This window comes from Diorhabda sublineata, chromosome X (genome assembly GCF_026230105.1).
Source record: "Diorhabda sublineata isolate icDioSubl1.1 chromosome X, icDioSubl1.1, whole genome shotgun sequence".
Classification (NCBI taxonomy): Eukaryota; Metazoa; Arthropoda; class Insecta; order Coleoptera; family Chrysomelidae; genus Diorhabda; species Diorhabda sublineata.
This window is the reverse complement of record NC_079485.1, coordinates 12,946,715-12,968,635: the sequence shown is the minus strand read 5'-3', so window position 1 is coordinate 12,968,635 and position 21,921 is coordinate 12,946,715. Positions and strand designations below refer to the sequence as shown.

The following is a 21,921-nucleotide window of genomic DNA, read 5'->3' as shown; positions in this document are numbered from 1 at the left end:
TTCAATCAGCACTGACCGGAGGCAATTATATTCTCGTCCGCACATTCTTAAAGTTCTATTGCAGGTGTTTTCAAGGTCGTTCGTGATTTGGCTTATTTTTCTAGTATTTACTGTTTGAGATATGAGTGATATAGACAATAATCAGGCGGGTTCCTCAGGTGTTAAAAGACACAAAGTAACAATAATAAATCCAAAAAAACTTACTTCTTATGAGATGGAACAGTTATTATACACTTCAGACAATGAAGATTTGAATTTTTATCCAAATTCTGATTATGACGTTTCTTCAGAAAGTGAAGAGGAGGAAGATAATGGTACGTATCGAGGAGTAGTAATGAAAGGTCACGAATTTCTCTATGGAAAGATCTGACACTAGAAGAATTATTAAAATTTTTAGGATTGGTGTACCATATGGGTCATATCAAAATTAACAAACTGCAAGACTATTGGAGGAGTAGTCGGCTATTTAATTTGAAATGCTTCTCTGTCACATGAGTCGAGACATATTCTTGAACATATTGAGATATTTGCATTTTGCCACCAATCCGGGACCAAATGAACCTGAAGCTGCCGATCGTCTACACAAAAATCGACCAGTCATTAATTATTTTAATGACAAAATGAGAGAATTATATTATCCAGGCAAGAGCCTCTCACTAGATGAGTCCATGGTTTTGTGGAGAGGTAGACTGTTGTTTTGCCAATATATCTCAAAGAAACGGCATAAATATGATCTTAAACTTTATATATTGACTGAGCCAAATGGACTTATATTCAAATTCGCTATTTACACCGGTCAGTTAGATGAAATGGCTGGAAAAGTTTATCCCCAGAAGGTTCTGGGGATCTGCATGTAACAAAATATTACCTCAATAAGGGACACTCTAGATTTATGGACAATTACTACAATAGTTGTGAGTTAGCTCGAGCCTTACTAAATAATAAAACATACTGAACTGGAACCTTACGGAGTAACAGGAAAAGTAATCCCAATGTAGTTTTAAAAACGAAACTGAAGGTTGGAGAAAGAAGAGCGCAATATTCCGATGGACTTATGGTTGGCAAGTGGAAAGATAAGAGAGATGTGTTGTATATCTCTACAGAATTTGAGAACCAGATGGTAGAGGTAACCAGTAAAAGAGGGGTTGCCAAAAAGAAGCCTTTACCAGTTGTAGAATATAACAAATATATGGGTGGGATAGATCGGCAAGATCAGATGATGTCTTATTACCCTTCCCTAAGAAAAACATTATATTGGTATAAAAAACTTGCTATTCATATTTTGCAGCTTTTTTCTCCTGTTCAATTCTTACTTGATTTTCTGCAAATACTCTGGCAAAAAGTGGCATTTTACGACTATCGTTTAGCAGTAATTGAAAAGCTATTACCCGATCCCGACTTATCAAAGACAGTTGAAATAACAATAACTAAACATGTACCAAGCAAAATTCACGCCAAGAGAACGCCAAAAAAAAGATGTCGCTTTTGCTTTCAAAAAAAAAAAAATCAGAAAAGATACCGTGTGGGAATGTAAAGTTTGTGCAGACAAATCTGGATTACTGGCTGACCCTTGTTTTGATCTTTTTCACCAAAAAATACAGTAACTTTTTTTCATCTGTTTTTTTTAATAGTGTTGGACATGTTTTTGACATTTTTTGAGTAATAAACTTGTATTTTTTTGGAAATTTTTTAATTTTTTGCTGTTTTTGCTAAAAATAGGCATATTAAAAATGTACATTATCTATAAATAAAGTTTTCAAAAAAAACCCATTAGCACTGGAGCACGGTTCATGATATATGATACGCAGTGAAAGTGTTAAAACAGGTGTGGCAAATGTATTGATTGCCTGGACTAAGTTGCCTGTATTTCATTCGGATTTCATAAGTGACTTCACTCTTTTGGTGTATTGATCCTGGATTCTAGCTTTTGCCTGCTTGAGGTCCAGCAGCTTGGCCTAGGGTAAGGTGAGAGTAAAAACTGGAGCTGCCACTGGTTGAGGTTGAGGTAAACTTAGATGATAAAATAATAGACCAAAGCTGGCCGCATCAAAAGTCTGTATACAATTCCAACCGGAAAAAATATAACTCCCTAATTTGTGTTTTGCTGAGGGTCCGCCAAACGCTGTCCAATATGGGCCGAACTTCACTGCAGTTTTCAGTTTGTTTTCGGTCCGATCTCGGTTTACTAAAATATTATTAAGTTAAAAAAATGTATGTACGGTCAAATCTGCAATGGGATTTGAGCGAAACTTCATGGACTGCAACGGATGGTAAAAATGAACGTATTTTTTACTTGATATATTTTATCAAAGCGATAACGGTTTTGAGCTCATAAAATGTGTTTAAGTGGTTCTGCACCACCAAATAAAACTTGGAACAAAGAGATTTTAACAAAAAAGGAAAATCTGACTTTAAAAAAATATTGACCAAAAACGATTTTCAGCTAACCGGGTTCTATTACAAACATCAATTTTCTTTATACATAAATATGAAAATAATGAAAGTAATAAATGCTCTATTTTTGTTGTTCGTTTTTTGGAATGTACCCTATATAAGGGGACTGTTAAGTTCTTTGATGTTTGTTTTGTATACTTTCAATTTTTTCTTTATTGTTTATCAACACTATCAATTTGAAGCACCTTGTATAAAAAAGATACATAGTTATATATAAGTATAATTTAGAAGAAAACGTATCAATACAATTTCTATTTCAGCAAAATATACATTACTATGAGTATTTTTTTATATTCTGTTCTGGAACTGGTAAATACATGCATTAAACTACAAATTAATCGGTTGCTCGTTTCATATGTTGATTTCTATCTAGTAGGCCATACAAGCTATTAAAATTTCAACAGTGTTTAGGAAAAAGTGGAAAGTTTCTTGTTACAAAATACTCCATTTATATTCGGTTTGATGATTGAAATTTTACTGTGTCGCCATTCATTTATTCTGTTTCGATCTGCATGCTTAATCGATTTTTTTATGGTTTCGATTCCTATTGAACTGTAATACCTGTGAAAAAGACACCATGTTTATTTTCTGACTAAATTCGAAATCACATACATTTGGTGATAATTTTAATAATTACTTAGAAATTTGGCTTAATATAATATGGTGATAAAAAAAGTGCCATTAAAAAAATGATTAAATTTTTAGTTTTTGTGGTGGCTGCATAGGTGGATCAGTCATTGGTAGCAATGAGTTTTTATTAATGCAAGACGCTATTTCTATTTAAAAAATAAGTGGATTTTTTAGTTAACTTTTTTTACTTAACCAGATTTCTAGAGTGCGTAGAATTCACCAGATATCTCAGTAAAGTGACTTCGAAAAAGTTCGGATTCGCAGGTCATCACAAATATATTTTTGCTTTTCTGAGTCAGGGTGGAAAAAGTGCTTTTTTTCAAGCACATGGAAAAGTATATTAATTCTAACGAACAATATTTTGATCATAATTACTTGATTTTAATTATTAGATTCGAAAATAAATAGGAATACACTACGAGAATCATTCATACTTTATAAAAAACTATCTGTATTTTGTGACGAAGTCAATAATGCTGTTTATTTAAATATTTATTAATAAGTTTGGACCATGTTTACCGTGCTCAGAGTGTGAATTCATATGTTTACAATTATTGTGCATTTTATGGAAATCTGTGTAAATATAATATACCTACTGCCACATAAATCAATAATATTTATTGTTTATCGTGCTTTTCAGATAAGAACAATTACTGATTAAAACTATATAAATATCTAAATGTAGAAACCATTTATTGTAAAAATAATATCAGATAATATGCTATGTTTGCGGTGATGACGCATTCATTTTCTATAGATAGTGAATACAACGTCCTGTCTCAATTGAACAATATAAAAAGTATTAAAATCGTTTTATTTCAATGAGCAATCAAAATTGTCAAATCCCGCATATCTTTTTCTTTCAAAAATGGCCTTTTTGGTTTGCTGGATAAGAATTTACAAAAAATATTTCTTGAAAGTAATAAGTAAAAAAAATCATTTTGACGATTTTTTACATCTGGCACGACAATTGCTTACCTCTTGTAAAAAAATTCCACTTAAAATAAAAATTTCACCATCTAATCTGACATATTTTAGTTATCACTAAAACATGTAGAAAAAACTTTTTCTACTTAAGTGATATTCACTATCAATTATAAAAGCCTAATATCTGATCAATACTCAAAAACATATTTAACAAAATTATATTACTCATTTTTGAAACCTGATTTTATGGTAATTCGCAGCTTTACTTTTAAATTTATACATGATAAATTCAGGATTTTATATTCAAATTGAATTTCCATGACATTATTTCAATGAAATGATTCTTAATTTAAATTATTTATGTAGACAATTAATAAATACATTTATAGATGTACTTATAACGAGATACCTTGAAACCGACATTGAAGTCATACATTGTTTCTTCCTGCTTCTAATTAGTATTGTTTAAGGTACGTTCCAGATTGCTAGTCTTGATTATAGTTTTAACAAATAAATTGTTTTAAAAAAAATCACCAATATTTTCAATAATTACTAGACGAAATCAGTTATATTTAAGAAATAAATTACGGGTGAACCTATAGTTTAAAACTCATTTACGACCTACCTTTGTCTGTAAAAAACAACCTATGAAAATTATAAGCATCATTAAATCAGTTTCAAAATAACGGAAATTCTCACGTAAAAATAGAAATTTACTAACAATTTGATGTTTTGTCAACAAACATTTTAAAAGAATATTGTTTTGGCCAATTTAATGAGACTCGTTTCAATTATTAATAATTTTTTCTAGTAGTGTCCGAAAATATTTACATTTCCAATAAAACTATACAGGTTATAAAGAAAAGGTAAGGTATTTTTAGGATAGTAGAAATATACATAGATAAATCTTTATGTGAAAATGAAATAAATCTGTACTGAAAAAAAGAAGAAAAAATTATATTTGTAGATCTGTGTTATTAGTTTACATCGAGAAGTTTCTCATTCAAATTTACTATTATAGAAAATTGTGATATATGTTTAATTGCTTAATCAATTTTTTACTATTTATTTATTATATTTGTAATTATTATTATATTTGTAATCATTACCTATATCCCGTTATTTTCCACAATAGTCGAATAGTCGAATAAAAAAATTTTGTCTCATTGAAGTATATAGTGAAAATCAATTTCATTTTCTGTAATTGCGCCAATCTAATTACAGGAAGAGGAAGATATATATTCATTCAATCCTTTACACATAAGTTTCTAGTAACATGCTCCGATAACTGTATAATATTTTATTATATTTCAGTTTACATAAAAAGCATAGATCAGCATCTATTATGTTGTTATATCATACTCATAAATATAAAATAGATACCATTGAAACAAGATTATTCCGACCTTCATTCAAAAAAGTGATTAACGATATTATTCATCCTTAAATCCTTCTACCGCAAGTAGGTGAAGGTAAACTATAAGGTAGATTGTCTATAACTTCTTCTTTTCACGGATATTACTATTCCGTTAAGTATATATATATATATATATATATATATATATATATATATATATATATATATATACTATATATATATAAGCGGTTTCTTATTGGGAATGTGGCAATGAAACACCAAAATGGACTAACTTTAATATATTTTCCGAGCTTTCGATGTATCCATCGTCTGGGACTGAAATTATGATCAAATACTAAAATTTTACTTACATTAATTAATTAAGATTTCCGGTGATTTTTAATATTATTGATGCTTGTAAAAATGTTTGATATGATATGATAACATTAAATTTCAATAGGTTAGGTCGTTATGAATGTAGTTGAATATTCATTGGCTAGAATATAAATGATAATAAATTTTATAGGTTAGTTAGTTATAAGTGAAGTTGAAATTTATAGGTTAGGTGAGGTTAGTTAATTGTCAATGGCGTTGAATTTTTATAGAATTTGTTTTTTCAAAATCCAAAAGATATGCCTAAATTACACAAAATTACAGGTCATTTAAATCATTTTTCTTATTATTGATTGGTGCTTTATCTTTTACTTGAGTAAAAATGGATTGAATTGTATGATTTTACCAGAAATATAACACTCGTTTCTTACGTACCAAAAAAAAATAAGGCTGTTCTTGTAGTATCATCTTCCCTTGTAGTCGCAGGAGCCGTCGATGGCCACTTACCGTATTTTATAGGCTCTTTGATATAAGCACTGTCAACTCATTTATTTTATATAATAGTTATCCATAAAATTACGAGAAAGAAAGGCCTGATTTTATAAAATTGGTAACGCCTCATTTAGAAAGAAGGTCGAAAAATCCAAAGATAAACAGAAAATTGCGACTAAGTATTTTTGAAATTCTAGGTAAAACAAGTACTGAAAGTCTACCGGAAATTAGAGTGGAAACGTTAAAAAAAAAAGAAAAAACTGTTCCCTTTGCTCTTATAAAAAAAAAGAGAAGACCGGCGTATGTTTGTTACAATTGCCAAAATCCTATCTGCCTGGAGTGTGCGAAAAAAATGTGTCCAGATTGTGCGTCAAATTGATGATTTTTAGACATTGTCATTTTTTTCAGTTTTAATGTTATGAACTTAGTTTTGGATATATTTTAATTTGACTCTTTCTGTATACAGAATAATAATAAATTCATTAAAAATTTTAGTATTTTAATTTTTGTTTCGAATGTTTAAACGATAATGTCAAAATAATGAACATTTTAAACTCCGTTAATAAATCTCGGTCCCCACTAAAGTTTGTATTTTAATTTGATTTCTAAACATAATTTTCATATCAATAAATGTATAAAATACATATTTCAATAATTAATAAAAAAAAAATTCCATAAATTAAAATTTATCCTACATTTATAATAGGCGTCTCTGAGACGTATGGTTAGTGACAACGTTACATATTTGGTAGGTTAGTAGTTAAGTGTTTGACTATACTAATTTAATATTATGTTGTTTAAAGATTCCAGAATGTTTAGGAATAACTGATTTTATATATGGTAAAGGTGTATAAATATATGGAATAGAAATGTTAGAAATGACGTTTAAAAATGATGATTCAATGTTCGTGTCAATGTCAAATGAATTATACAAAATTCGTTTCTAAAGATATGGAGCATATGAGTTTTCATAGGAAAGTTTGGAAAGTATTTTAATGTTTTTTTATGGAAATTGGATCAGAAATTTTGAGGACTCTATTTTTCATCTGTTTGATTAAATTAATTTTAGTGTTTCGTGGATGATATGAATGATAATTGATATATCTGCCAGAACTTATTGGTTTCCTATACCAGTGAATTAAAATTTTATTATCTTCGTTTCTTATAAATTTAGTATCAAGGAAAGGTAACGATTTTTCAGTTTTCTCATTTTCTAGTAAATTGTATATAGGGATCAAAACTATTGAAGTAAAATAATAAATTATCAATTTCATTATATGTAAGGGATAAAATTATATCATCTGCTTACTTTTTAATGAAGAATAATTTGAAGGGTAAAACAGATATTACAAAGATATAATCCATTACGTAATCTGCTAATATAGGGGATATTGAAAACCCCATTGGTGTTCCAAAAACTTGTCGGTCATTTTTATTATTATAAGAGTAATATGTATTGTTAAAAATGAATGTTATTAATTCTAATAGAGTTTCTTTATTAAGTTTGCAATTTTCACTTATATTGCTCCATTTATTTATCGTATATATTTAAGTGTGCATTACTAAATAGGGATATTACGACCAATCCTAACAATACATAATGCGGTGGTAATATCATATTATCAAAAGTTTCTTTTGACATGACTCGCGCCTGACGTCACGCTGGAATCGGAATGTTTTCTTATCCATTAAAAGGTTGAAGTTGTATGTACTTACTGGATTTTCGTGTGTTTGTGATCTTTTTTTGTGTTTAGCGGCTATTATAGAGTTGACCTAAGTGTTATTATTTCCTTTTAAAAGTTTGTACTTTATATTATGAGATCATAATGCCGTCGTTAAATGCAAAAACATTAATCGAAATACCAAAGAAACAGGTATTAAATACTTTGGTTTTCAAAAAATATAGACTTGGCGAAGCAGTGGACAGGACTTTATGGTAGAAAAGATAAAATTAATTTAAAATATGGTAAATAAGTGTCGTTAATCACAAAATAACACACACAAATTCTATTTTTTTTTTCCAATAATTATACTTATTTTATGTTGTTGTTGACTCACTCGTAGAATTATAAACAAAAATTATTTCAGTCTGGTTGGAAATATTTAGATAGGTTAAAAATATGTTGTTTATTTTAGCGCCTGTTTGTTCCATTCATTTTGAAAAGGGTAGTTCCATATAATGCAAAGTGTCTAGGTTTTAAACATTGTTTATCAACCCATATATGATCCGCTGGAAGAAATAAATAAAATATAGCCATAATATATACGAAACAATATTATTAAAATAAATAATTTCATAATTTTGCTAATCATATTTTAAATAGTCCTTAATTCTGAACTCAACCTAATGTGGAATAGTATTGTCATACTTGACAGAGATAGTTTGAATGGAATTATTATCTCTTCATTGATGAATAACTTATCAAAATCAAAATATCAAAATTGTTGCTCCATTATACTTACATTACTTTGACCGTATACTTTTTTAAAACGTTCAATTCAATGTTCATGGTGTGCAAGGATGAAAATTGATAAACATAATTACAATAATACTATATTATGTTATGTAAGCAAGTTATGAATAATTATATTTTTTTCATGAAATATTCGTCTATCCATAATAATAATATTTGCTGAAGCTATTGGTGTTTCTCCAATTTATAATGAGTCATCCGTTCTTAAACTAATGATGTTATTTAATGTTATGCTATGACTCTATACAGAAAAATGTGTTTACTCATAAGCCAATTACATTTTGACTTTAATTTAGATTGCCAATAATTGTTGAATACTGAGTAAAATAGAAAAGATGTGTATTTCCCAACTTTGAAGAATGTGATGTTACAAATTCAATGGATACATAGAAACAAAATATAAAAGAACACTTTTCCCTCCCAATTGTTTCAGAGACACTCATAGGTAGCTGAAAATAGAAAACCTATTTTTAGTTTTTCAATAAATTAGGTATGTTTTAGAAGAAAATTTATTGTCGATGAAATATAGCAAATGTTAACAATATGAGCTAAACATCTAAACATATAGAGTGTCCCATTAAGAATGGGACTTGAAACATCAAAATTAGATAAACTCAGTCTTTTTGGTAACAATGTTTGCTTTTCCAAACTTAAAATCTATTATATTATTTTTGATAATGCATATTCTCCAAACGTAAATACAGTACAGCATTTGGTTTTATTGAGTACGTAGCTGTAAAATAATTCATTTCCTACTGTACTTTTTTAACCATTAGAATTTTATATACATTGATAAAAGCTAAAAATCAAGTTCCTTCACATTAACTAGAAATCTGTTTCTGTACTTTTCACATACTTCTTTTTTCTTCTAGCAACGTTTTTGTAGCTATGACGTATATATCATTTCTTGAATGATGCGTTTCTGATGACTAAATTAAATATTGATTTTACATATTTTTTATCAAAAAAAAGAACCACTTAAATGGTAATTTTTAACAATGCTAGCACCAAACGGAAATGACATGAACGAAGTTATTCAACCTTATCCAAAAGCCATGGTCACATAATACAGTTGCAGCAATTAAAAATTGACATGAATACTTACTTGATAAGAGCTGCCCATGATGTAAATCGTCAATATTCTCATAAATGATTAAAAGATATTTAAATATAGTGCCGAGATCATTTTGAACAGAGGTTATTTAAGTCGGCAGAATTATGTTGTTAAATTATAAGATATTATAGGGATTAACATAAAACATAAATGTTTTGAAAACATATTTATTTTTCTTATAACAAAATATAACAAAACATGAGATTCCCTTTTTTGCAAAGAATATAACTAGCTAAAAATTCTTCAAAATATATTTGAGTGGATTATTGGTTGACAAAATCAAATTTCAGATACTAACTGACAACAATGAAAGTATACAAAACCTAAAAATAAACAGTCAAATTTCAACCATAATTAAATTCAATGGGACCAATAAGACTATTTCTAATAATAGATAGATTATATCGCTGGACAAGTCAGCGGGACATTTAGACTGACATCATCATCTAACAGCTGTTTTTAACCTAAAGTAGAAATCATACAAACGATTTTGATACATTGGAAAAATGATTATTTTAAAATTGTGGCTCTAATTTGTTTTTGTATTCTATGCATCAAAGTGCTGTTGCCCATGTACCCTTATATACAGGAGGGAGTGTACTTCATAGACAAAGCTCAGCTAACAGTAAACAAAATAATAATGCTAATGACTTTTAAGTAAATAATTATTTTCTTTAGATTCTTTCCCTATATTTTATATTAAATACCTTTACTAGAAATATAAGGCAGTTCATAGAATCCATTGAAACCAAAAGCATAACTTTTTGCTTACACTGATTCTACTAAGGTTCTGCTTTTGTAGAAGTGATGACGTGTGTCTAAACATCCACTATAACTAGTATACAAGGTGGTCCTACAAACTTTTTAAAACTTCAACAATTTATTAAACTGAAGTAAATTAGTGTATAGATAACAGTGCTGAAGAGTGTGAACCAAACTAACAATTTCTGTAACAGGAAACAACTAAATGACTGACAGAAACAGATATACGGAGTGCGTCATAATTAACTAAGCTATTATAAAATGAATGGCAAATCTAATGGATAATCAAGGATGTATTGTATAGCTTTCAAGTTATTTAGAAATTATTAAACTTCGCTATTTTGACAAACAATACTAATACCCAGTAAACTGTACTTTCTGTATCACATAGCGGCAGCTATGATATGAGGACAAAAAGATAAATTTAATTTCCTATTTCGACGTTTTTAAAAAACAATTTAAATCGTGTTCAAAAGATAGTAGTCTATGCAAACGAGCTAAACTAACTGCCCATCAAAAATGATATTCGAGGAATAGTATTTTATAAAAATTGAAAAATTTGAATACTAAATTAGTCACGTTGAAATGTGAACAAAACTAAAAGCATTTATCTTAATTCGACATAGATTAATCTGTAGGATAAAATGTAATGTAATGAATATAATTGGAAATAATTCAAATTATTTAGACACTTAACACTTAAACTTGTAGATTTACTGCTAGGATTTTAATATTTTTTTGTTTTTATGCCTTTGATTATTCTAATGCAATAATAAATTGTTTCTTTCATAGTTCATTGGATAATTTAACAATTGCATTGTTTTAAAATTAGTTCTTCACCTATTAGCACATTTTTGATTTTAGGTCCTTCACTTTTTGCTGTTACGCGGCAGATCTCACAAAACTAAGCTTCGAAAATGAATACGTCGTATTGGGTAACAAGATAATAGAAGAATGTAAGATTATATCATATTTATATCTAATTGAAAGATATTTTCTCATTTATTGCTTTATATGTAAAATTACTTTCTTCATGCATAATGATAGACAATTTTAAACAATTGTAGTATATCTAGGTCCTCTATACAATGAATTTTTAATATAGTCACCTATATATTTTTCTGTAAGTATAAAATGTTATTAAAAAAGTTATTATTAATAGGTATATGACTAAACAAAAAATCGTTTCAATATTACCATTGAAATTGGCTTGCTGCTATCGAAAATTCCAGAAAAATTAAATTTAAACTAAAATTTTTTCAGTCAGTGTCCAAATGATTACAAATTTGTTTCATATACCACGATGTGTATCAGAATTCAATCTAAATGATATGAATCATTTTTTATTTATAGCAATATTTTTTTGCGTTTACTGGGCATTAAGCTATTAGTAATATTTCATAGAACGCGTCTTGCACAATCTTCTAGTTATTTAATTCTAAGTAGTTACCACAAAAATTATAATCTGTTCGTATTAGGTAATTACGTATTCGAAGGATTACCATATAAAAGCCTACATCTAAATAAAAAATGTACAGAAATCCAAAAAAGACTTACCAAATAAAATATTTTTGACATACAATCCATTTGTTAAAATTAGCCTCGACTAAATTGAAAAACAAAATACGTGAAATTTTAAAAATTTTTACTAGAATGTTTGATGTTTGTTTGGAATATTTTACAAAAAAAAAATCTTGGCAAATAATTTATTTGTGTTTTGAACAATTGGGCAGTTCGTTAGTTCCGTTTACAATGCACATGTCACGATATTTATATAACACCTGTGAAGCGCAAGGTCACTTCGTCCTTCCACAAGATTGTTTGTCGATTTTTTTTTTCACTTTACAATTTCTGTACAATATCGAACTTCTGTTTGAAATCCATGGCCTCTTTTTTGGGGTCGAATTTTTTTTTGGCCGCCAATTTCGCTCGTAATTCGGCAGCAGTCATGCTGAGATTTAACTGGCCGTTTTCTTCTCTTTTACTGCTGTTGGAATATTCATGTTTCTCGTGATTTTTTACGTCTGTAGGAATGATACCGTCTTCGTCGGAATCAACTACGAGAAGTTTAGTTTCCCCTGTTTGAGATTTTATGAGTTCTACTACTTGTTTATGTGTTTTATTGGCGATACTTTCACCGTTAACTTCTAAGATTCTGTCGCCCTGTCTTAAGCCTGCTGCCTCAGCAGGCGATCCTTCGTCCACTTTGCCGATATATTGACCAGGTTTACCTTTTTCAGCGTGTAAATTAAAACCGTACCCGTCGAAATTTTCCCATTTTTGAATGTGACACAAGCGCGTTTTTTCGTTCGACATCACTACGTTCACTAAAACTAAATTTTCGGTTTGAAATCAATTTCTTAACATCACGAAACTTGTTTAAGCAACAGGTAAACGGTATGTCTGTCGGTTAATAGCCAGTTGCCGCACTACGCTTGACGGCGGATGATGGGAGGTGGTACACGAATGGTGTCTGATATACTACTTGATACTTGTGCCTTGGCCCCCCGTATTCGACCACCAGTCTGGTCTGCTGTTGACACGTCCTATGCTGCTTTTTCAATTTTTATATTTATGAAAAATATCATGTTGCAGTTTACATCAAGTAGAAAGGACTGAATATTTTAATTTAATGACAATATTTTATTACATTTAAAATCTAACAAATATTATTGTACACTTGTGTACCAAATCATATCGCACTGATTTTATACTATTGACTTTTTAGTTAATTTAAAATAAATGAGTAGCAGCAATGAAAAAGTAAGAAAAATATTTTCATTAATGAAAACAAAAGATTAATTTAAAAAAATTATGGGTCCTAATAAGATGTAATTTTTCCCGTAGAGCAAAGTGTTATAGAAAAAAAGATATTGTAACTAAAATGTTTTTATTTTTATTTATTATCAGTCATACAGTTGTACTTAAATTATTGACTGTCTTGTTTTACATATATTAATTTAAAATACAAAATTTTCACAAAAACAAAATCAATATAAAGGTATTCAAATATGGAATAGATACCCAAATATGGACTACTATAAAATTATAAATAATAAACCTTTACTTTTATGAGATACTACAGTAACTTTAGTCAATTTTAAAAATTTACTTAAATTACTCACAGAACTCGCACATGAGGGATTTGATCCATGTCTATCCTCGAGTATCTTGAAAAACCGGGCTGTTATAGAACATAGACTCCGCACTTCTGAGTCAGGAGCTTTCTGTCCTATGAGAGCATCAGACTCACTGTCTGTGTCATAGTGTATTTCTTCTTCATCATTTGAGTCAATGGGATTATTAGACTTGGTTTTCTCTTTTTGCTGCTTTCTTTTAGATTTGTTTCTTTGTGTTCCTTATTTTTTCGCTTTGCTAACATATTCTCTTTTTCATTCTTCTTTCTACTACTGTCAATGAGTTGATTTTTGTATGGAGAAGATGTTATTATTTCATAGGGCGACACCAGATTTAGGGTACAGTTAGCAAGCCTAGAAGTTGAGGGTTCTGGATGGAATTTTTTTTTTTTTTCTTGGCGAGAAAGAAGTTTTAGTTGAAAAAAATATTATCAGGTGGACCTGCATCGTTGGTTGATGTTTGTTTTGACTGAGAGTTGATTTTGTTGGAGTGATATTGATTGTGCAGCCATCTTTAACTACATCTTGTTTTTATTCAATAACCAAATGCCCGAAACGCGAAAGTCATTCGTTACAATTTCCCTTATTTTCACTTTCAAGTAAGATCTGCCAATAGGATAAGGATTTAGTAACCTGTTATTGTTTCTTATTCACTTTCGTATTTCTTCACTATAATAGGTTTTCAATGTTCCCATAAAAGTTTTATCTAAAGGTTGAAGTTGGTTAGTTGTGTTTGGAAGTAGAGAAATAATTTCAAACATTCTTCTCTTTTGCAATTTCTATAACGTCGATGTTTCGAGTGTGTGAATAATGATCATCTATGATGGTATGATAAATCTTTCGATTCTGTGGTCGAGTTAGTGTATTTGATGCTTAATCCTGTGAATATGTGCATTTCTATCCATCCTGATGGATGTGCAACACCTACGGCACCGGGAGAACTACTTTTCATTAGCCGTGTGCTCATATTTTTCCTGGAATAAATGATGTAATGAGGCACAATGAATGAGCCTCTTTCAACTGAAATAAGTGAAACTATTTGCCGTTTTCCTGTGTGACTGAGAACTTGGGGTATCTTGCTTTGAACCCCTGTCACTCCTGATTCATCAACGTTAAATATGAGATTCAGAGTATTTTTGCCCTTAGTGTAGACTTCTTCAAGAAGATTAAAAAAAACGAGTATTTTTTTTACTGAAACCAAAAGCTCTTACAAAAGCTTTATCCAGCAATACCGGAGTCGCCGGAAGGATGCTCCATATCATTGAGTTCGGCCAACATGTACGCCATCATTTCTCGTCAAGCCGTGAAACTTGCTCTCCATCTTTAAAATATATTCTACTAGATGATTTTCGAGTTGATCACCTAAAACAGATTTTCTTCCTAACTTATTGGCTGTAGCTTCTTCTGGAGATAACTCATTCTTCTGACACAATCGAAACAAAGTTCCTTGGTACATAAAAGCGTTTTGCCACTTTAAAAAAACCCATTTTCTCTCTCTAACCATTCGTATAGCTTCTTTTATGTGATCTGTATTCCATTTTCTTCGTTTTCATTTTGAACTCGAAGACGCCATTCTAAAATCAAAAATTAAATTTGAAATTTATCCAGATGATATTTTCGTATCTAAATATGAATTAGTCGATATTTAGAGTGCAGGGACTATCCATATTTGCGAATTTCAAAGTAATCAAAACGTACAATGTACAATTTTTTTAGATAAACACAATGAGACAAAAAAATTTCTAAAACAATCAAATAAACATGTAATGCAATCAATGCATAATCATAAATATACAATATTATTTCCAACTACGTATTATGAAATACTTACTCCAAAAACTTTTCTCACGGTGTCAAAACAACACCTTCATCGCGACCAGAAGCGTCGCCCGATTGATAAGTCGAAACCTGTACGCGAGTATAATGATGAAAAGAGACAGAAGATCACTATCTTTAGCAACTAGGAGTATTTGTGTTCGAGTAATGGCGGTATTCCATTTTAGGGATACAATTCCATAATCGGCCACTTTCCTCTACTCATAACCGCTTGCATTCATCAATATAAGTTCATGGTTACTTAAGGAATGTTTTCTGATTCTAACAATTCTTGTACGTTTACCAGGTTAAGTATCTGACTTCGAACTAATTATTCAGAGCATTCTATCTAATTCCAACATGTCTTACCAGGTGAGTAGTTGTAACATCTTGCGTGAAACATGATATTCTCTATACATGAGGCAATCACTACAATATGGTCTTATGTAATGGTTTCTAGAAGTGAATATTGACTAATTTTGAGCCATTTGAAACTAAATCCTCTCAGAACTTTTTTGATCCTTCACCAACTTCATCATACTCTATAACGACCTTTTGAAGATTAAAGACTTCTGGTCCTATGAAAACTTTTTCAATAATCGATAGTCCATTGTGATGACAGTTCTTATGGGAGAACACGTCTCGACGTTACGGTGCCGACAGCATTCATTTTCTCTCTCGTTCGAGACAATTTCTGTCCATATAGCAGTTTTACATATATGTTTAATCAGTTATTTATGACAACCATACCTTACAAATTGATCACATCACGCATATTTTTTTTTAACAAATACATCTTATGTATTAAATGTTCATCTTGCCGACTAATTCTTCTGAATAACAAAATAATCATTTGAGCAGAAAAACTTAAAAACAGCAAAAACTAACTGATTATGAATAAATAAAGAATTGATAATCAACCATTTTTAGACATAGTTTATCTTTCTAGATGTTAATCCGTGTGTAATAATTATGATAAATTTTATGTATTTCATCCCAAACCACTTCATAAAATTTGTACTTAAATCGTAAGTACTTCGGACGTTATTTCTTCAATCGTCAGATTTTTATAGAATGATGACCTGTAAACTTCAAACTTGCATTTTACGATAAAAGTAGGAGCTAAATATATTACCAACATAACCTTATTGAGCATAACCCATAATGACTAAGGTGAACATATCCATATATCTTCTCACGCCTTGACCTTGGAGGATTATCTAGAGAACCTGTTTCCAAGTTTAGTTTTCATTATTACTATTCTTATAAAGCAAATGTTTCCTCTGATCAGAGTCGGTTTTAGTGTTAGTAACCCACAATGCTAGACAAAAAAATTTGTACTAAATAAAACAGATACTTACAATAACAGTGATAAAAAATTGATAATGCAGAGGTATACTGCCAACTATAATTCATTGTTTTAAGAAAAGTATGACAAACGTACGATTTATCTATATATAGTTTATTTCTTGAAGTTCATGAATTTAAATACAAATTGTTACAAAAACTTGGACTTTTAACATGGAACGTGATAAGTTGAAAATTAAATATCTTACTTGCTGTGTAAGATACATAATAAACGGAAAATTGTACCTAATGGCTTCATTGTCAAAAAAATTTAATGGTCAATTGTGTACACTAATTCACAGTGAGATTGGAATAATTCCAGAATAAAGTCTGATTTTTGACGAATAGTTATTTCTAATATAAATTATAATAAAGTATAATAAAATGTATTTCCTTTTAATATAATAAAGCACAGTAATTCTACTAGTTTTTCGACAACCATTCCTTCGAATACACAAAAAACTTGATTTTCGTAGTGTTAACTTCAACAATCATTGCTGTGCATTCTCCGTTATATTAATATTAATTATTGTTCATAAAATGTGATTACACTTCAATAAGACCAAACAAATTGAAGATGCCATATTTAGAACACATTATGTGCTTTATTTAGTATTAATATTTGAAACAATCAAATTCCGAGAGCACCTTCCATATGTGTAATTCTTCAACTGATTTAAGAAATATTGTATACGTATACGTATATAGGTTAGATGGTGTAGCGTAGTTTTTGTAAGGCGGTCGCGTATTCTTTAAAGTTGAACAACACTAATGTGTATCAAAGGTGTCTAGAAATTAATATTCAAATTGAAAAATTTTCAACAACAGCCACATATGCAGCACCCACGTGCTATATTATATAGTTTAATTACAATGTAAAACCAGGTGAAAATTTTGAATCCGGCCTAATTATCAGAACGCTTAACTCCACATAACATCGAAAATAGACTATTAACGTCATCTCGAGGGGTATTATGAAGCTTATCCATTGGATTACTTCGCATGCCTTATTAAAATATCACCAATTTATTATGAATCAATAATTAAACCACCTATCTCCTGGCCACCATTTTGTAATACGCAGAATTGACATGTGCTGTTATAATAAGTAATGTAAAACTTTAGACTATTGTTGAAAGCTTTCTACTATAATCGTCACTGCTCTAGGGAAACTCATCAATAAGGATCTGACAGGTGAGGATGAGGAATTGATATTGTACAGTGATGGCTGTACTCACGAAAATAGGAATGCGGTATTGTCCAACGCCTTGCTCAATTTTAGCATGCTACGTGAGCACATACAAATGACACAAATGAAGTGTGATAGCATGCACTCTGTTATGGAAAGAGCATTGAGACACAAAAAAATAATGTAACAGAGGAGTATGCATATCTGGCTAAAGTGGCTGACAGTGACTAATATAAGAGCTGTGAGGTACACGTTTGATGGAAAGATTATTTATAAATTGAGATATATAAATAGTGAATGGGAAAAAGAACTCCCAATCAGGATGAAACATGTGCCGTGTCTTGGCATAACATTCCTCAATTATATTCAGCAAGACTGAAAATATAGAAAGAGAAACACTTGCATTTACAGGCCTTAAAAGATGCGATGAAAAAGCATTATCACTTTTTTTATGATGATTTACCTCATTTTTGAAACTTGTCATTGCATTTATTATTTGGGAGTGTTATTTTTATTTAGATTTAATGAGAACTGATGTATGTATATTTCAACAAACTTTGAGACTGATTTTGTACTATTACTACTTTAGCGTAAGTAGCTACTAGGTACCTAAGATTTTATGAAAACTAATAAAAGACCTGTGTTTTATAAAAATAAGAGTAAGCTTAAAACTAAAAGTTGTGCACAAATAAACAATAATAGGGTTTTGTTGAAAATTTTTTGTCAATTTTCATTAAAGATTGATTGCGATTAAAAATATCTGTAAATAAGAAATTTTTGTAAAAAAATTCTTGACTTTTATTACAAAAATATTATCTAGTATGTTGTAAGCAAAGTTATAAATAAAAAGTCCTAACTCCACTCGCACTTCTTAACTCCAAAGAAAAGTTCGTAAGTCCATTTTCTTAATAATGTAATTTGCAAATTTAGAAATAAATTTTAAAATTGAATTCCTTGATATTTATTGCTACTAGATTCATAAATGCATTCAAAAGATTCCCATGCATAGTAAAGTCAAAATAAAAAATTTGCCATAAATCAAGAACGCCTTCAATTTTTTTTCAAATTAGGTGACCAATATGCTCCTTAATAAAGTAATATTTTGACATAAACAAACTTTGGAAAAATTTAATCAGTGGCGCGCGCTGGAACAAATTATTTTTTTAACATGTTGAGCTCTGGTGCGGTCTATGGGCCCGCAACTGAACTTTTCCCACAGTCCGGAGCGGTCCTATGGACTGCACAACGTATTTTATTTAAAACCTTCTCCTCGGTTCAAAGGACCGTATTTTAATGTCTTTTACAGTTTACTTGGACCGTCCTAGGTCCTTGAAACATTACATAATTTAAATAATATTTGACAAAAAATTTTAATTTGTGCCACTTTCATATTACCTTGATCTTATATAATATTTTTTCAAACACATCGCACATTTTTGTGCACTGTACATATAAGCTTAAATCATCATTCCAAGGATAAAGAAGCAAAGAAAATTTTATATTTCCCTTTATATTTATTTAAAATAAAACGTGCGAAAAAATGATGTTTTTTATATACGGATAGGACCGCTCTGGGCCCTGGGGAAAGTTTTAGCCCAGAGTTGGCCCATGGACCGCATACAAAAAACATCATTTTTTCGCACTTTTTATTTCAAATTATTGTTTCTGTTCTTTTTCCTTGAACCCACACGCTATATGGAGTGTAAAAACACAAAAAATATTTTTGGGCCTCGGGGAAAGTTTATAAAGTTGGTTGGGGCTCAACGTATTAATTTTGTTTTAAATTGCCTGATTATGTTTAGTTAGAAAACTAATAACCTTTTATAGAGCTAAAATGAACGGTGTTGTAGAAATTTGCCTCTAAACAAAAGTCTGCAAGTACGTAAGTAATTTACAAATTGATTTCGAATAATGATTAAGCGTAAGTAGTTCAAAACAAATAAAAATTATTCATAACCTCAATTTCAAACAAAAATGTATTGTACGTAGTTGTTTAAACTGTTGGTCGCTTACTTCAATACACTTATTACACCGTTTGTCATTGAAAAACGTGTCTTTGAGAATAAATCTAGATGGGATTGAATGATTTCTGCCGCAGCTTGAATTCTAGCTATTCGATCTTATTCAGATTCGATGATTGTTTCGTACACTAAAGACTTCATATAGCCCCATATAAAAATCTATAGGATTTAAGTCAGGTGATCTTGGAGTCAAATAATTGGGTCCACCCCGACCAATCCATTTTTCTCTAAAACTTCTGTGTAAGTAATTTCTTGCCGCTGCAGCAAAATAAACAGATGCCCCATCGTGTTGAAGGCGCGTATAAATTGCTCCATTCAATTTATTTGGTAAAGTGTGCCGATTAAGCAGTCTCCAACCATATCTAGCCACACATTAACCGAATATTTATGCTTTACAAATATTGAGTAGTATTTAATTACCTGCAAACTTTTGTTTAGAGGCAAATTTCTACAACACCGTTCATTTTAGCTCCATAAAAGGTTGTTATTTTTTTAACGAAAAATAATCAGGTAATTTAAAACAGAATTAAAAAAAGAATTTGCTCCAGTGGCTTAAAAAATAGGGGGATTAAAGTGACAATTAATCCTGACCCTTAACACCATATTTGAAAAAAAAAATTGAATGCGTTCTTGATTTATGACAAATTTTTGATTTTGGTTTAAAATTTTGAACATCCTATATCACAGCAACTACGCCCCATATTCCTATATCAAAATGATTCATTTATTGAAATCTCTCTATAGTAGAGCGTTGTCGGTCGAATATAGAAACACCCTGTATATTTGATTTATAGGAACGAGCATTGTTTAAACAATTTCTTCCCTTTATTGTTCTAGTAAAATACCCAAAAAAACATTTAACGAAGATCGTAATTCATTTCGAAAACTTTTTTTATAATACGAGGGATCTTTGAATAGTTTCAGACCTAACAAATTGATTTAAAGCAGTTTAAAATATATCCTATATTATTAAGGGTATAGATTAGTTCAAGCATAAACAATCATTCATGCTGTGGTTCAATTTTTAGCTTTACCTTCACCAATTTCTGTTTTGTATTACCATTTGCTTCTCCCATTTAATGTTTCTCTTAATAATTTCGCTGTATGAGTTTATATCTATATATTCCTGATTCTTCTTATGGATCCGTAGTGTATTTCATTGTAGTCATTATGTATGTATGTGGCCAAATTATCTATTGTCTTTATTCATTTTTTTTTCTATATGTCTTAGCTACTACTATTTTATTTATAATGACTCTCCAACAAAATTAACTCATATTAGGCTAAAACTTCAATAAAAGAAGTTTAGATTTTTCGACTGGCTCCGTGTTGTTACCCCTCAATATTATTTTTAACTGGAATTATTATAGTTATTTTGTTCGGTTGACGTGATCTCAATAATTTCTCTTCTACTGTGTAAAGTTGCTGTACAAGAAATAAGTAATTATACGATAAGACTCCCGCTAACTCCAATATATCGAAGATGACGACTACAGTTCACTGGTTAAGCAATACCAATGGAAAACAAAAGAGCGAGTATTTTGCGCAATGCAACCGTATAGCAAGAATTGTTCAAAATTACCTTGAAGTGATCTAAATTCAAATACAATCCATAAGAGTTATCTTCTAGGCTCTTATGAAATGCTCTTGAAAAAAAATAAAGTGGGGTTAGAAGTGTGCTCACACACTATCAAACTTTAATTGATGCCAGAGTAGGCAATAATATGGTCCATCACCAAGATTTTATTTCAAATTCGTTCTTGTATAATTTTTTGTTAAATTGCTGTATTTCCTAGATTAAAGTTGGAAAGTATTATATTTAAATCATATTTTTCAAGGCCATACATGAACTGGTGTATAATAATTGCT

General features: G+C 29.9%; 1 protein-coding gene and 1 long non-coding RNA gene across 2 annotated transcripts; both read right to left on the bottom strand.

Moving 5' to 3' along the window:
- Window positions 1-9,934: 9,934 nt before the first annotated feature.
- LOC130450905 (Na(+)/H(+) exchange regulatory cofactor NHE-RF2-like) lies at window positions 9,935-13,112 on the bottom strand. Its single transcript, XM_056789616.1, has one exon. It carries the CDS (start codon window positions 12,857-12,859, stop codon window positions 12,386-12,388), a length of 474 nt encoding a protein of 157 aa, XP_056645594.1. The 5' UTR covers window positions 12,860-13,112; the 3' UTR covers window positions 9,935-12,385.
- A 307-nt stretch (window positions 13,113-13,419) lies between these two features.
- LOC130451167 (uncharacterized) lies at window positions 13,420-17,016 on the bottom strand. The gene is made up of 2 exons (XR_008910683.1): window positions 16,857-17,016; window positions 13,420-15,254 (listed from the first exon to the last, which is right to left on the bottom strand). It is a non-coding gene; the product is annotated as an uncharacterized LOC130451167 (long non-coding RNA).
- Between the last annotated feature and the right edge of the window lie 4,905 nt (window positions 17,017-21,921).